The sequence below is a fragment of the Cornus florida genome, unplaced genomic scaffold, assembly GCF_030987335.1.
Source record: "Cornus florida cultivar Cherokee Brave unplaced genomic scaffold, ASM3098733v1 CherokeeBrave_3.0.0_Hap2_Chr09, whole genome shotgun sequence".
In the NCBI taxonomy this organism is placed as follows: domain Eukaryota; kingdom Viridiplantae; phylum Streptophyta; class Magnoliopsida; order Cornales; family Cornaceae; genus Cornus; species Cornus florida.
The window spans coordinates 254364-272405 of NW_026775579.1; the positions used below are offsets into that span (position 1 = coordinate 254364).

At 35.5% G+C, this 18042-nt stretch overlaps 1 protein-coding gene and 1 long non-coding RNA gene across 3 annotated transcripts in view; one reads left to right on the top strand and one right to left on the bottom strand.

Moving 5' to 3' along the window:
- Positions 1 to 12570: 12570 nt before the first annotated feature.
- LOC132273399 (uncharacterized) lies at positions 12571 to 17165 on the bottom strand. Its single transcript, XR_009470102.1, has 2 exons — positions 16719 to 17165; positions 12571 to 12787 (listed from the first exon to the last, which is right to left on the bottom strand). It is a non-coding gene; the product is annotated as an uncharacterized LOC132273399 (long non-coding RNA).
- The window catches only part of LOC132273398 (protein SET DOMAIN GROUP 41), a 31015-nt gene continuing 30110 nt past the window's right edge, over positions 17138 to 18042 (top strand). For both annotated transcript variants that reach the window (XM_059774352.1, XM_059774353.1), the window contains exon 1: positions 17138 to 17985. In XM_059774352.1, coding sequence (XP_059630335.1) covers positions 17169 to 17985 — 817 coding nt within the window. In that variant the 5' untranslated portion in view covers positions 17138 to 17168. The remainder of the gene's footprint in view (positions 17986 to 18042) is intronic.

Genomic DNA, 18042 nt, shown 5'->3' on the forward strand with positions numbered 1-18042 from the left:
TAATTAACTGTAGCTTACATAAAACTCACTTTAGACTTGGTATATGGCATGCCCATGACTTAAACCTTGTTATATATTAATTTGGCATGATTTAAATGAGCTTTTAAATCTAGAGATTTAAGTAATTTAAATTGATTTTAATTCTACTTATTTGTACCATGCTTGTAATCCATTTTGGACTTGATATATAGCATGGCAATAACTTACTCCTTGTTATATACTAAATTGGAACCATTTGAACAACTCTTGAAATCTAGAGAAATTAATTAGTTAGTCTACTTAATTTCTATTTTATTGATCTAATGATTTAGTCATGTAATTCATGGGGCTTTATTGTGTTTTTATCACGTATCATGACTTGTTGCTCAACTTGTTGATTTTGGAAACTTGGGATATCATCACGAACTTGACTTAGCTAGGACTTGGTTCTAGTACGAGAGATAGAGAGCTCCTTATATAGTGCACACTAGGGGAAGGTACCCATAAGTTAACAGCCCTAAAGTGATCCCAAGAGTACAGTTTTAGTCCGGGCGATATCCAAGTATCCACTTTGGTTTGATTTCACTCTTTAAATTCTAAGTTGATAACTTTGTGAAATTGCATCTCATTGTGCTATGTTGAAGGTTCCAATGTCATTTTAATAGTATGGATCAAATTATATTGAATTACAAACCTTGTAATAAGTTAAACTTATGCTTATTCATTCCCTACAAGTAAACTTGTTTACTCACCCCAAAGTTACTGAGTTGTTTTTCAGGCAAAGAAGCATTATTGTGGGATGCACAACACTCTTAGACTTGCTTGACTACTAGGAGCATTTTTGTTATATTAGAATATACACTTGTTAGCATATCATGTTTCCTTTTTGGTTTAATTTACCAAAACTTGTAATTATTGTTCTAACTATGTAAAGTGCACTTAAGTGCACCTTTTGTTAACCTATGGAGGTGTATGTAATGAAGCCAAGGGCCAAAGACATTTTATATGACATGTATGCTCTATATCTTCATAGTTGCTTATGGAATATATGGGATTTCATGTATTGAAGTGTCATATTTTGCATATGACATGCTATGAGGCCGTAGGCCATTGTAGCGCGTCTACTTCATCATTTTACACATGTGTGCATGTTCATATTTCATATAACTCTTAAGTTCCAACTTTTAAACTATTTATGGGTGATTTTATGAATTTTTATGAAAAAATCATGCATTGGGTATCATTTTATGTTCCTTTCGATTTAGCATGTTATGGATATTCGTATAAGGCTTTAAGATGTTTTGTATCATGTTTGGATCAAATGGAATGCATGCAGAACCTTAGGAATAGATCGGGCACCTCTTCCATGCTCTGCAGCAGCTTTTTCTGCTACAGTAGGGTGCATCAGCCGGCTGATAGCAGATATCAGCCGACTGACACATATCGAGTTTGCATTCCAATAGCCATTTAAGGAAAATAGTCATTTCAGCCAGCTGATAATTGGGTTTCGGCCGGCTGGTCCTTGCCGTCGGTCGACTGATCCTCCCAGGAGCCTTTAACTTCCAGTTTTTCTTGGACAACATTCATTCACGAACTTCAGAGGGTCATATCTCACTCGTTTTAAATCCAAATCAGGTCATTCTTGAGTCTAAGTTCAAGAGCTTGAAGTTAAATTTCTAATGGTAGCAACCACACACAAAAACTTCAACTTTAGAGAGAGTTATTATAGTTTTAGTGAGATAGGGTTGTGATAACTCTAAATCAGAGAACGTCGTTTTATCTTAAATTCATATCTTTTCCGTCCAAGCTCCGAATCAAGCGATTCTTGAGTCCATTTTCATCTATTTTTTGTTTTCCTTGTAATGGTATGCTTGGTAGCATCCATTTCCCCCATGAAATGACCATTTTACCCCTAGACTCATACTTGTTTGTTTTTGAATTATCGTTTCTGCATTTGTTTTCTTTAGGTTCCGTGATCTCAATGAGGATCACATTGGTTCCTTAGAGGTGTGTTGTATCTCTAAAGACTGTTGTTTTACCTTTTGCTTCCACATTCTGGGTTTTTTATCGGATCTATGTTCGGTTCATCATAGGACGCACAGGCCTAAAAATCAGGGTTGTCACATCGAGCAATGTTAAAAGAGATGAATCCCAAAATATTCTAAGTGTTGAAGGAAAAGACGCTTCAAAAAATAGTTGAAGAAATTTGACTAAGTGTAAAAGTGAAGATCGAGCACCACTCCTTGAAGCTCGAACAATAATTCCTCAAAGCTCGAGCCTTGTTCCCAAAGCTCGAGCCTGAACTTCAAAGCTCGAGCTCTACTTCCTAAAGCTCGATCCTTCCATGACAGATCAAATTTTAAGTTACGAGATTATTCTTTTCAAAGTCGTATTTCATTCCAGATGGGCCAGAAGACCTAAAAGCCCACCAAACCTGTATTTTCTTCTATAAATGAAGGCACAGGCCTTGATAGAAGAAGTCCCTTTTTCTCGTATTATTGAGAAGGCTAATACTGTGGTGGCAGCTTTTAAGGTTTCCATAACCTTAAAAGGTGAAGATCCTGAGAAGTGAAGTGTCATCTGTGACGATGGAGACGACTACAGCACAAATGATATTCGGCATTGTCATAAGTAGCTAATTCCTCTCTTAGGGCACTGATGTAATCCAATCTAGTACTATGGTTTGATTGTTTAACTTTGGGTTATTTTTAATATATATTTTAATTTTTATTACATAATTATAAGCAATTGAGATAACTCAATTGGATTTAATGCTTTAAATAGTTTTTGAACTGTTACTACCTTATCTTAAAAATAACTGTTCATCTTCTACTCTCAACCTATTCTTATTGGACAGTATCTGGTAGAGCCCTGTCAGACAATAGAATGGAGGTCATGTAATGGTGTTCCAATGTTTTTTTATAAATGAATGTTTTCATAGTCTATGCTCAGGAAAGATAGATTGTTTACAAAATTAGTTGTAATAACCCGGCCATTTTCCTTCCTTTCCTTTTTTTCTCAGATTTTCACGGATTTTTTTTTTTTTTTTTTCCGTTAATCTTTTCCTTTCTGAGTTCGGTTTCTCGTCACTTAGTGTCGTCTCGAGTGCTCAGGAATGGTTTCCGAGACTCTTTCCTTTGGATTGACAATTTCCTTTAAGGACCGCGTCATTTTCACATTTTCATTTTTTTACATTATTCACTTTTCGTCCTTTTCCTTATTTTGTCTTTTCCCCGTTTGTCACTTTGTGGGCACAACCTCACTTTTTGTGCTCGAAGTTGGTTTTTGACTTCGCGTACCTTCATTCTAAATGGTTTTCACGAAATACATATCTTTACTTCTACAGAAAAGTACTATGGTTGCTCCCGGTGTCTACAGGGTATGGATGCATAGTTCTTCAGAAACATTTTCTTTTTTTTGGGTGTTTTTCGTAAATATCTTTTGAAGATATTTTATTTCAAGGGTTTCTAAGAAAATATTTTTGGAAGATACTTTCATTCCGGGCCATTAGTGCAGTTAACCCTTTTTGTATGGGCCATTGTGCAATTAATTAAAGTTATTACAAAAATGCCTCGTTTTGAGCCTGGATTCTGGTACGGGATTCATTTTCACTTTTCGTCGAGTCTTGTACTCTTAGAATTGTCTTTTGGTCATTTTTCTCCAATTTTAGGGTTTTTAGCCCGGTTAACGCTGAACTTGTTTAGGGCATATCTTTCTGCTCGGGACTCGATTTTCGACGCTGTTTCTTCCGTTGTTCATTTTTTCTCATTTTGGTTCTTTTTCATTCACGGAGTTTCACCGTTTGAGAGCGTCTGCTCAAATTTCACTTTTTCGGACCCGGCGGGGCCCTTTCGAGGCACTTTTAGGGTTTTGCTATAAATAAAATGTCTTAAAGTGAAATGTGACGGCCTTGGTTTTTAGGCAAGTGCATTAGTGATGAACCGAAAGGATGATCAGATAACGGATTCAAAATACGAAAGCGAAAAAAGAAAACAAGACTCTAAGAAGTCAAAGTGACCTTCCATGAGGTCGTAGAACTCAATGAGAACTGAGGCGGAAGCAAAAGATCGAAAATATGACAAATAAGCCCCCAGGGGCAAAATAGTCATTTTACATGAAAATGACGTCCCTAGAATGTAAATTATTCTCGAGACACATCCATGACTTCCCGTGAAGTCACGGAACTCAAAAGAAAATAGCGTAAGCAAATTACAAGAAAACCGGATAAAAATAGTCCCAAGGGCAAAATAGTCATTTATAAAAATATAAAATCGGGTGCTACCGAGCACACTACTGGGAAGACAGTAAAAAATTAATCAAGTTAGACTCAAGAATCACTTGATTCGAAGTCCGGATGGAAGAGAAAAGTCAAAACAAAGTTTTGATATCACCGCGACCGTGAATAGTAACCTAGGCAAAATACTGAAATCTGTGTACCGTTTTAAGGCACTAAACGACATTTTCTGGAAAAACATGAAGAATAAACCCCACTTAAAATAATTTTTCCAAGCTGACCATGTCAAAAGAAAATTTTATTTTTGACGTAAAATTCCCAAAATGCCCTTAAAACAAACTTTTTCAAATAGTGCAAATACGCACAGGAAATTAGATTTGACGCGGGGTTTTCGGGTCCGAAATGACATTTTCTGGAAAAACACAAACAAGAAACCCTCACTAAAATCGAGTTTTCTACCCGACCATGATGAAGGAAATGAAAAAAATACACTAAAAAATCCCCAAAATGCCCCTAGATCATAACTGGACAAGAGGGCAAAAGTTGCTACAGTAACTGTCCTGATCTGAGAGCAAAAACGGGTTATCAAATGAATTTTTCTGGAAAAACACGAAAAAGAAGCCCCTCCCGAAATCAAATTTTTTACCCAGCAGCACTGGAGAAAATGAAAAAAAATACACTGTAAAATGGCCAAAATGCCCCTCCAAGAAATCTGATCAAGAGGGCTAAAAAGCTGCTGAAATGCAAAACTGAAAGTTGAATTTTACGAGAGATTTCTGGTACCAAGACGACATTTTCTGGAAAAACACAAAGAAGAAACCCCCCCCCCCCCCCCCCAAAAAATCACATTTTCTAAGTGACCATGTGAAGACCGGAATTCATTTCTCGAAGGAAAACCCCAAAATGCCCTAAAATCAAATTATACAAAAAATGTCAAAAGTAAATCCATAGAGTACTCATTTTGTGAGAAATGACTCTAGACTTGAAAACAATCATGCACGCAAACGTAACTTACCTAATAGGACATGTTACAATGGTCCACAACTTAAAAATACCGCTAATGCAAAATCCGACCCCCCAACAGCCAAAAAGGCAAAAATGAACATAAAAAGGAAAATTTGAAAACCAAAATTTTGAAATGGTTTTAAATTACCGTTTGGCCCTTGGCCATACTTCATGCATATTAAGTAAGTCCTAATGAATGTGCTCAGGCACACTTTGCATCACCCGATTTTGAAATGAACCCTTAAAGGCTTAGATTTTACTATTTTAGCCAAAAATACAAAGTATGAACCTAAAATGCAAAAATGAAAACAAAATGGCCACACCTCATACATATTAAATGAATGCTAGATAATGAATTTCATACCCGATGCACACTTGGGTGCAAAAATGTCATGCTAAAACCCTAATTTCTTATATATTCTCATTAAAGGCAAGATTTCAACATTCATGAATATACGTGAACTTCAAATATGGTTTGGCCCTTGGCCTCATATCATATACATAAAATGAGAATCAAAAAGTGTACTTAGGTATACATTACAAGTTTAGAACCAAATATACACATTTGACAAATAAGGCTATAAATGGCTTTTCAAGCCAACCTTTACAAGAATGGAATCTTCAAGTCCACAAATCATCCAAGCATAACTAGAATCTCAACCTTGATTCATGTACCTAAAAAATGTCCCTATTCCGTGGGTGAGTAACATAAAACTACTCGTTGGAAATGAGCATGCATCGACCTAACGTTTTACAAAGTTATTATATTAACTTAAAACAATTCAAAAGGGTCATGCCATCTAACGTCTATGTCAAAGGTGAAACTTGGGGAGCATCCTCAGCTACCTTAAAACATTTCTAACATAAATCACATCATTCATGCAATTCAAACAACATAGAAGCATGCTATACAAAACAACAAGATATAGATCTTCAAAGCCATTGACTTGAAATCTAAAATGCGAAAACAACTAAAGTAGGCCATGCCACCTAACGTCTATGTTCCAAATGAATCTATAAGATCATTCTTAAGTTGCATTTGAACAATATAGCATAAATGTACTTAACTACATCAAAAATCTGTAATGATTCATTAGAAATCATAATGCCTGAATGTACTTAACAACATCAAAACCTGCAATGATTCATTAGAAATCATAATGCCTGAATGTACTTAACAACATTAAATCGCCAATAACCAAAACCGCAAGTCACAATTAAACATTGGTTGCCAACTGGGAATTGAATGCGAAATCGATTAAGTGGTGGAAGACTTGGACATCAAATCTTGGATAAAGCCAAGACCTAAACGGTTATTCCGGGCATTAACCCACCGGGATACCACCCTAAGTGCGCATTATAAATGAGGAGAACTCATACCTCCCGCACTAGAGCCAAACTCTAGCCTTGTCTCTGTAACAATGTCCCAAGTGACTCCAAAATAAATAAGTTAACAACTTATATACAAAATATATATAAAGCACGAAACTACATTCCATGCACAAGCAGGTTGTAACCACACAACTCATGCTCTAAATCCACAACTACTATAGGATGACAAATGTCGAATCTTCAGAGCGCGATTCATTACGCGCTATAATAACATCACATGTCGAATCTTCAGTGTGCGATTCGTTACACGCTATAACAATATAATTCAATATTGAAAGCATAAACTAAAGAATCTAATACAAGTCTAAAATTATGCTTTAAACATATCACCAATGTCAACTTATGATTAAATCAATAATGCGATAGAAATGAAAATTAATCAAGTAAACTAATTAATTTATCTAAGTTTCAATTCTCAACCAAATTGTCCCTAATTAACACATGTTAGACAACATAACTTGATCATTACATATATCAATCCAAAAACTTAATTAGGCCATTGAAACAATAAAATAGAATTTAATTAAAACATGATAATCAAATCCTTAATTTCTAAAACAATATCAAATGGCCCCAAATTAACATACGCTAGTATAAAAGTCCTAGTCATCACAATTATCAAATTAAAAACTTGATTAAGCCAATGGAACCTTTAAATTGATTTTAATTAATCCTTTTAATTAAAATCTCTAGATTTTCAAACTCATTCAAATGCTCTCAAATTAAAGTATGTTAAAGAACATTCCAAGACTTAATTTAAAAGTATATCATAAGTTAATTTCATGCAAGGTACGGCCATGGGAATTAATCTTTCACCAAAAAAAAAATATTAAATAAAAATTGTAATTCTTATTCAAATGACACAAATTTAATATATGTTAACAAATATATTAAGGCCTAATTTATCATCATGCCACAATTCAATTCTAAGCTATATACATCCTTGTAAATTTAATCTTACACAAATAATTAAATATTACTAATTTTCTAGATTTAATACAAGGCATGCAAATAAGTTGTATAATTATGGAAAACACTCAAAACAATACATACAAAATCCTAAAACATCCCCTACCTCAATTTGAGATGGAAATCTCAAAAGCCAACAAAATGAAACGGCTCTGAATCCGACAATACTTCAAGGTTTTGTCAGAGACAACGCCGTGAACATTAAACTCCAAAGAGGACCTACCAAAATCCTAACTTGACCTCAAATTCGAACTCAAAAATTGGCCAAAAACGGGTTCTAATAAGGGGTAAAGATGCACGTAATCAAGACAAACACAAAACACAAATGCACTATGACTTTCTAACAAAGGGAAAAAGGTTTAATTGAGAAAAGAAGGGTGGCAGCCCCCCTTGGGCGGCCATGGGAGTTGCTGGTCGTGCATGAAGAGGGGAGAAGATAAAAATTGAAATGTCTCACCCCCCTTTTATAAGAAAACCCTAAAAGTGCCCCGAACGGGCCCCACCGGGTCCGAAAAAGTGAAATTTGAGCAGACGCGCTCAAAAAGCAAAACTCCGTGAACGAAAAAGAACCAAAATGAGAAAATATGAATAATGGAAGAAACGACGTCAAAAACTGAGTTCCGAGCAGAGAGATACGCCCCAAACAAGTTCGGCGACAACTGAGGCCAGAAATCCTGAAACTGGAGAAAAACGACCCGAAGGAAATTCTAAGAGTACATGACTCGATGAAATATGAAAATGAATCCTGTACAAGGATTTAGGCTCAAAACAAGGTATTTTGCAATAACTTTCGTTAATTGCATAATGGCCCTTCCAAAAAGGGTTAACTGCACTAATGACCCAAAATGAAAATATCTTCCAAAAATATTTTCTGAAAAACCCCTAAAATAAAATATCTTCAAAAGATATTTATGAAAAACACCCCAAGAAAAGAAAAAGATTCTAAAGAACTGGACACCGGGAGCAACCAGAGTACTTTTCTATAAAAGTAAATATATATATTTCGTGAAAACCACTTAGATTAATGATACATGAAGTCAAAAACTAATTCCGAGCATGAAAAGTGAGATTGTGCAAAAAAGTGACAAATGGGGAAAAGACGAAATAGGGAAAAGGACGAAAAGTGAATAGTATCGAAAAAATAAAAATGTGAAAATGACTCGGTCCTTAAAGGAAGTTATCAATCCAAATGAAAGAGTTTCAGAAATCATTTCCAAGCACTCGAGATGACACCCAATGACGAGAAACAGAACTCGGAAAAGAAAATTAAACGAAAAAAACTTATCCGTAAAATTTGAGAAAAAGGAAAGGGAGGCAAATGACCGGGTCATTACATGAAAAATCACTCTTTCCATCTTCTTTCTCCCTCTTGCCCGGCAGCCATGGAAGCCCATGGGGTTGCCACCTTCTCTCCCTTCTTTTGGAATTCCTCCATTTGTTAAAAAGTCATAATGCCTTTGTATTTTATGTTTGTCTTGACTACGCGCATCTTTCTCCCTTATTAGAATCCGTTTTTGACCATTTTTAAAGTTCAGGTTTGAGGTCAAGTTAGGATTTTGGTATGTCCTCTTTGGAGTTTTATGTTCACCATGTTGTCCCCGACATAACCTAGGAGTATCGTCAAATTCGGAGCACTTTTCTTTCGGTGGGGATTTGAGATTTTATCTCAAATGGAGGTAGGGGATGTTATAGTTTATATTTTTGTTATCTTGCATACTATTGATACTTATACAACTTGTATGCATGCTTTTGTTCATAATCTAGAATTTAATTTAATTATTTTCTATGTTTAAGATTCAATTCTCATGATGATATTTAACTTAGAATTAAATTGTGGCATGCTAGAAAATTAGGCTTTGGTATATTTATTAACATATATTAAATTTGGATTATTTGAAAAAGAATTGCAACTTTTATTTAATAATTTTCTTTTGTAAAAGTTTAATTCTCATGAACGTACCTTACATCAAATTAACTTGTGATATGCTTTTAAATTAAGTCTTGGCATGTTCTTTAACATACTTTAATTTGAGAGCATTTGGATTATTTTAAAAATCTAGAGATTTTAATTAAAAGAATTAATTAAAATCTATTTAATGGTTTCAATGGCTTAATTAAGTTTTTAACTTGATATTTGTGATGACTAGGACTTGTATACTAGCATATATTAATTTGGGACCATTTGATATTGTTTTAGAATTTAGGGATTTGATTATTATGACTTAATTAAATTCCATTTTATTGTTCCAATGGCCTAATTAAGTTTTGAATTCATATATGTAATGATCAAGTTATGTTGTATAACATGTATTAATTAGGGATCATTTAATTGAGATTTGAAACCTAGAGAAATTAATTAGGTTATGTAATTAATTTCCATTTCTATTACATTAATGATTTAATCATATGTTTGACATTGATTGTATATTCAAATCATGATTTTGAACTTGTAATGGATTCATGAGTTTATATTTTTAATGTTGAATCATATTGTTATAACGTGTAACGAATCGCACACTGAAGATTTGACATGTGATGTTATTATAGCGTGCAACAAATCGCACTCTGAAGATTCGACATTGTCATCCTATAGTAGTTGTGGATTTAGAGCATGTATTGTGTGGTTTCAACCTACTTGTGCATAAGATGTAATTTCATGCTTTATATATTTCGTATATAAGTTGTTAACTTATTTATTTTGGAGTCACTGGGGACATTGTTAATGAGATATGGCTAGAGTTTGGCTCTAGCACGGGAGGTATGAGTTCTCCCTATTTGATAGTACGCATCAAGGTGGTATTCTCAGTGGGTTAATGCCCGGAATAACCGTAGTTCTTGATTTTATCCAAGATTTGATGTCTAAGTCTCCTACTACTTGATTTCGCATTCAATTTCAAGTTGACAACCAATGTTTAACTGTGACTTGTGATTTTGGTTATTGGTGATTTAATGTTGTTAAATACAATTATGCATAATGATTTGTAAAAAATCATCGCATGTTTTGAATGTTGTTAAGTACATTTATACATTATGATTTGTAAGAAATCATCGCATGTTTTTAATGTTGTTAAGTACATGTATGCTATAAATGTTCAAATGTAGCTTAAGAATGATCCTATAGATTCATTTAAAACGTAGACGTTAGGTGGCATGACCCATTTTAGTTGTTTTCGTGTTTTAGATTTTAAGTCGATGGCTTTGAGAATCTATATCTTGTTACTTTGTATAGCATGTTTTTATGTTATTTAAATTACATGAATGATGTGATTTATGCTAGAAATGTTCTAAGGTAGCTTAGGATGATCCCTGAGTCACACATTTGACATAGACGTTAGGTGGTATGACCTTTTGAATGGTTTCGCATTAATGTGATAATTTTGTAAAACGTTAGGTCCTTGCATGCTCATCTCCTACGAATAGCTTTATGTTACTCACCCCAAAGTTGCCGAGGTCATTTTTTAGGTACAGGAATCAAGGTTAAGATTCTCATTATGCTTGGACGATTTGTGGACTTGAAGGTTCCATTATTGTAAAAGTTGGTTTGAAATGCCGCTTGTAGCCTTATATGTCAAAATGTGTATATTTGTTCAAAACATGTAATGTGTACATGAGTACACTCTTTATAATGTATTTGACATGTATGAGATGAGGCCGGAGGCCAACGATCATCATTTTGTATCCTATGTAAATTTTGACTTCATGAAATATTATGGAAATATTGAAAAATGTCAAGCCATTGCTTCACCATGTTTGCATAGGGTGTGGGAATTCCATTTTTATTCTTTCATAGGGTCTCATTAATCATGTATGAAATGTGGCCAATGGCCAAAAGGTAATTTGAAATCATTTGTTAATTTTGATTTTCAAATTTCCCATTTCTTGTTCATTTTCGCCTTTTTAGCCGTCGGGGGGTTGTACTTTGCATCGGCGTTATTTTTAAACCGTGGATCATTGTAGCGCATCCTATTAGGTAAGTTACATTTGTGTGCATGATCTTTTTCAAGAAAAACCTTTTCCTTAGTGATTTGAGCCTCCTATATACTCATGTTGCATTTTTATTGCATAATTTGGTTTAGGGGCATTTTGGAGTTTTTCTTTGGGAAATAAATTCCGTCCTTGACATGGTCACCTAGAAAACATGATTTTTGGGGAGGGGGGGTTTCTTTTTCGCGTTTTTCCAAAAAATGTCATCTTGGTACCTAAAATCTCTCGCGAAGTTCAGCTTTCCGTTTTTCATTTTAACAACTTTTTGACCCTCATGACCTGATTTTATGGAGGGGCATTCTGGGCATTTCACAGCGAATTTTTTTCATTTTCTTCGACGTTGTCGAGTAGAAAACTCGATTTTGGGGGGAGCGGGGGTTTTTTCTTTGTGTTTTTCCAAGAAATGTCATCTCGGCTCTCAAAAACCCATTTTTTTTTCAAAAAAACCCCTACTGTCAGCTTTTTGCTAATTTTTAGTACAAGTGTACGGGTGGTGGATTCATGTAACTGGCTACATGAGCTTGGGCAGATTGTGGTTGCCTTTGTTTTTGCTTCCTAACCGGTTAAATGGTCTTAGGTTGACTATTTTGACCTTTTTACCCCTTTTTCTTTTGTTAGCTATATCTTCTTTATCCGGACTCCGAATTAAATGATTCTTGAGTCTAAGTTTATTAATTTTTTATTTTGTTTCCAATGGTGTACTCGGTAGCACCCATTTTCATTTTGGAAATGACCTTTTTTCCCCTAGGTTCATTCTTGTCTGTTTTTGAAACGTCGTTTTCGCATTTATTTTCTTTGGTTCCATGACCTCATTGAGGGTCATATTGGTGTCTTAGAAACGTATTGTATCTCTAGAGACCGTTATTTTATCTTTTGCTTCTGCATTCCGGATTCGTTTTCGGATCTACGTTCGGTTCATCACAGGACGTACTAGCCTAAAAACCAGGGCCGTCACACTATGCATGCATTCCCAATGATCCCAACAAGTTAAAAACATACTTGTGAACTTTAAAAATTAATGGCCCTTGCCCTCATGTTATACATACACATAAAAATGAATACCAAAAGGTCTGCTTAGGCACACATTACATGTTTAAAATCAAATATACACATTTTGATATATAAGGCTACAAATGGTGTTTCAGCCAACCTTTACAAGAATGGAAACCTTCAAGTCCACAAATCATCCAAGCATAACGAGAATCTCAACCTTGATTCCTGTACCTGAAAAATGTCTCCAATGACTTCGGGATGAGTAACATAAAGCTACTCGTAGGAGATGAGCATGCAAAGACCTAACGTTTTACAAGATTATCACATTAATGTGAAACAATTCAAAAGGTTATGCTACCTAATATCTATGTCAAATGTGAGATTCAGGGAGCATCCTAAGCTACCTTAGAACATTTCTAACATGAATCACATCATTCATGCAATTCAAACAATATAAAAACATGCTATACAAAACAACAAGATATAGATTCTCAAAGCCATCAACTTGAAATCTAAAATATGAAAACGACAAAAGTGGGTCATGCCACCTAATGTCTATATTCCAAATGAATCAATAGGATCATTCATAAGATACATTTGAACATTTAAAGCATAAATGTACTTAACAAAATTAAAAACATACGATGATTCCTTACAAATCATAATGCATAAATATACTTAACAACATTAAAAATATGCGATGATTCCTTACAAATTATAATGCATAAATGTACTTAACAACATTAAAAACATACGATGATTCCTTACAAATCATAATGCATAAATGTATTTAACAACATTAAATTGCCAATAACCAAAACCACAAGTCACAATTAAACATGATTGTCAACTTGGAATTGAATGCGAAAACAAATAGTGGAAGACTTGGAAAATCAAATCTTGGATAAAACCAAACCTAAACGGTTATTCCAGGCACTAACCCGCTGGAAATACCACCCCGTGAGCACAAATGACTTAGAGGACTCTTGTCCCCGTACTAGAGCCAAACCCTAGCCCCCATCTTAACGTAACAATGTTCCAAGTGACTCCAAAATCATAGATAAGTTCAAAACTTATATAAATTAAATAATGCACGAAACCACCTTCCATACATAAGTAGGTTGTAACCACACAACACATGCTCTAAATCCACAACTACTATAGAATGACAAATGTCGAATCTTCAGAGTGCGATTCGTTACACGCTATAACAATATCATTCAATATTGAAAATATAAACTCATAAATCCATTACAAGTCCAAAATCATGATCTAAACACACTACCAATGTCAAACACATGATTAAATCATTAATGCAATAGAAACAGAAATTAATTCGATAACTAATTAATTTCTTTAGGTTTCAAATCTCAATCAAATGGTTCCCAATTAAAATATGTTAAACAACATAGCATGATCATTATATATACTCATTCAAAATCTTAATTAGGCCAATAGAACCATTAAATAGATTTTAACTAATTCTTTTAATTAAAATATCTAGATTTTCAAACTCATCCAAATGTTCTCAAATTAAAGTATGTTAAAGAACATGCCAAGACTTAATTTAATAGCATATCACAAATTAATTCCATACAAGGTACAACCATGAGAATTAAACTTTCATAAAAGGAAATTATTAAATAAAAGTTACAATTCTTATTCAAATAATCTCAATTTAATATATGTTGACAAACATACCAAAGCCTAATTTACTAGCATGCCACAATTTAATTCTATCACATATATAACCATGTGAATTAAATCATACACAAAGAAAATAATTAAATTAAATTATAGATTATGAACAAAAGCATACATACAAGTTGTATAAGCATCAATAGCATGCAAGACAACAAAAAAATAAATAAACTATAACATCCCCTGCTTGCATTTGAGATGAAATCTCAAATCTCCACTAAAAGAAAAGTGCTCCGAATCCGATGATATTCCTAGGTTATGTCGGGGACAACATGGTGATCATTAAACACTAGGAGGTCACACCAAAATCCTAATTTGGCCTCAAACCCGAACTCATAAAAATGGCAAAAAACTGATTCTAATGAGGGGGAAAGATGCGTGTCGTCAAAACAAACATAAAACACAAAGGCACTACGACTTTTTAACAAAGGGAAGAAGTCCAAAAGAAGAGAGCGAATGTGGCAGCCCCATGGGCTTCTATGGCTACCGGCCAAGAGAGGAAGAAGAAGAGAAAAATCTAATTTTTCTTCTTAAGTTGTCCTATTGATAGAAAAACCTTAAAAGTGTTCCGAAAGGGTCCCGCTGGGTCCGGAAAAGTGGAATTCGCACAGACGCTCTCAAACGGCAAAACTCTGTGAACGAAAAAGATCTGAAATGAGAAAAGATGAACAACAGAATAAACAAAATCAAAAATCGAGTCCCGAGCATAAAGATATGCCCCGAACAAGTTCGGTGGCAACCGGGGCCAGAAACCCTGAAACTGGGGGAAAACGACCACAAGGAAATTCTAAAAGTACGCGACTCGACGAAAAGTGAAAATGAATCCTGTATGAGAATCGAGACTCAAAACGAGTCATTTTTGCCATCATTCATTCGATTAGCTTTTTCCACCCAACATTATTAAAAGTTGTATTTGTACGATTTCCTTGCCTAACCTTTTCCCCCATTAGCAAAATAAATTTCTCTTCTAAATAGTCATCCCAAATATTTTCCCATCATCCATCGTGTCCATATCTACTTGCACATCATCACCCAAGCTCATTTCATTGGCATACTCATATAGATTATTGGGATTAAGATCCATTTAATAAACATAATGGTTATAAAATTATAATCAGAAATATTATTGAGAACCAATTATATAGGTAGCATGGTACACAATAACTCAAGTTCAATACAAATAAAAAGTATAAAAAAGATATATTATAACTCTTACTGAGAACCAATCAATTTTTTTTTTTAAATATAAAACAGTTACAAGTTAGAAGTCACTTTGCATACAGGTAGTATGATAAATAGTACAAATACACAGCAAAATAAAAGACAGAAAAATGGACCAATCTGTATATTCAGAAAAATGGAAGACAGAAAAAACAAAAGACAGAAGTTCAGCAATGTAATGTTCCTTTAAATAAGAAGATCAGTAAATCAAGAAGAAAGGCTCATGCATTTCTGGGATTAATGCTGATCAGAAAGAAAACTAAGGTGAGACACCTTTTAATGAGCTAACCATACAATATAATTTGATGGGCACAATTAATAAACCTTTACATTACAAGGGCCATACTTAGATTCCCATGAAAAGTTAAAATACCATTTTCTGTTTTATTTTTATCAAAATGCACAAAGCGGCCACTAAAGCAAATGAGAGCCATCATAACAAATGATGATATGATGCTAACATTCTGCTTCTCTCTTTCTCTCTCTCTCTCTCTCTCACACACACACACACACACACACACACACACACACACACAGGCATGTGATGCCATGCAAGTTAAATACAGAGTTTTCTATTAAAATAAGACTTAGTTTGAGAATATGTGATGTATGTAAACCAGAACAGCTGAAGCAAATCATAAAACACAGAACAGGAACCACAGGAACAAGAATATGAAGGAAGACTGGGAATATTAATCAAACCAAACTGTAAGAAACTGCGTCCTTCAGCTTGTCAACTATTATTAATCAAACCAAACTAGCTGTAACCAAAATGGGTAGATTTTCGATGTTCCAAAAGATTGACAGCTGTTAAGCATTAACATGTTCACAAAGAGTAAATCAACAAAGTGACTTCAAAACCAATTTACAAAATCTGAATCTTAAGTGACAAAACTTGAATTTCTGAAGTAGGGTTTTCAGATCCAAGCACAAATTCAACCAAAAATAAGACACAAGATAGTAAAATGTGAATCGAAGTGACAAAACTTGAATTTCCGAAGTAGGGTTTTCAGATCCAAGCACAAAGTCAACCAAAAATAAGACTGAAGATAGTAAAATCTGAATCAAAATGACAAAACTTCAATTTCCGAAGTACTATTTCTAGATTCAAGCACAAAGTCGACCCAAAATGTTACACAACATGAAAAAAAAAAACTCATCCAAGTAACAAAACTGAAACCCTCACCACTAGGGTTTTAGATCCAAGCAAAAAAACGAAGACGAAATAAGAAAAAATTACCATCAACACGAAGAAGAAGACGAACAAGAACAGAATGAAGCTATGTTTACCGATCGGAGCCTGCAAAAACGTCGTTTGTAGCGACGGGATGGTTGAAGCTCGGTGCACAGTGAAATCGCCTCCGAATCGCCTTAGGGTTGCTCTAGGTTGCTTCTCATATTTGTGGCGATATTTTGGAAATATTGCTTCAAGTATTTGGGCTACTAATGGGTTATAGTGCAGAAGCATTTTACGGGCTACAGTAGTGGAAGCAACAAGAAGCATCAAAATGATGCTTCTAAAAATAGGCCCAATAATGGAAGTGTTTCAGCACTATTTGGAAGCATAGCAGATTTCACCAAACATGCTTTGGGCCGGAGTTTTGCTACAGTAACTGACCCAAAGCAAAACACCAAACAGGCCCTTGGTAAAACAGATATGGTGAATTCCAAAAGCCCGGGGCAGCAAAAGATGGAAATGAGAGCGATGGACGATGTAGCTATGGGCCAAGACCTAACACCTCCCTGCCCGCCCCTCGCTTTTTCTCTCTACGACTCCACACTCCTCTCTCTCTGCTCCGCCTGCTCTTCTCCTCTCTCTCCTCCACCCCACCAATTCCCATCTCTTCTCCCCACCTTTCCCATCAATTCCCATCATGTCCACCAACCCTCTCTTCACTACTGTTCCTCACAATGCTCCGACTCCGACTCCGACCTCCACCTGTCCAGCGCCGAACACCACCTCCTACTCCTCCTCAGCCAATCCCACCCCTCCTCGTATCCATTCTCCGGCGACACGTCCGACCTCCGCGCCGCCCTCCGCCTCCTCCGTCGCTTCGAGAACCTCAATGCGGGATGCCTCCCGGAGAGAAATCGAGTCGGCGGTTTGATGAGCAATCGCGACGAATTGATGTCTCGCGGCGAGGACGAGGGAAACGGTGACGTTTTGTGCAGGATTAGGGGCGGCGCGAAGGCTATGGCGGCGGCGAGAAGGATGCGAGACGGTTTGGATTTGGAATTCTTGGGGGAGTGCTTGCTGGAGGAGGCGGTGCTGTGCCTGGTGCTAACGAACGCCGTGGAGGTGCAGGTTAAGTTGGGCCAAGGCGTTGGCGTTGCTGTCTACGATACGACCTTCTCGTGGATCAATCACAGCTGCTCTCCCAATGCTTGTTACCGGTTTCTGCTGCCGGAGGTGACTCAATGCTCTGGCGAGCCACGGTTGTGGATCACGCCGGCAGCCACTGGGGGCAGCAGTGATGAAATTGAAGTGTCACATAATAATAGTGTTGGTACCAAATGTAAATTAGTAAAAATTGGTTATTTTGTAGTTGATATTTCATTGGGAT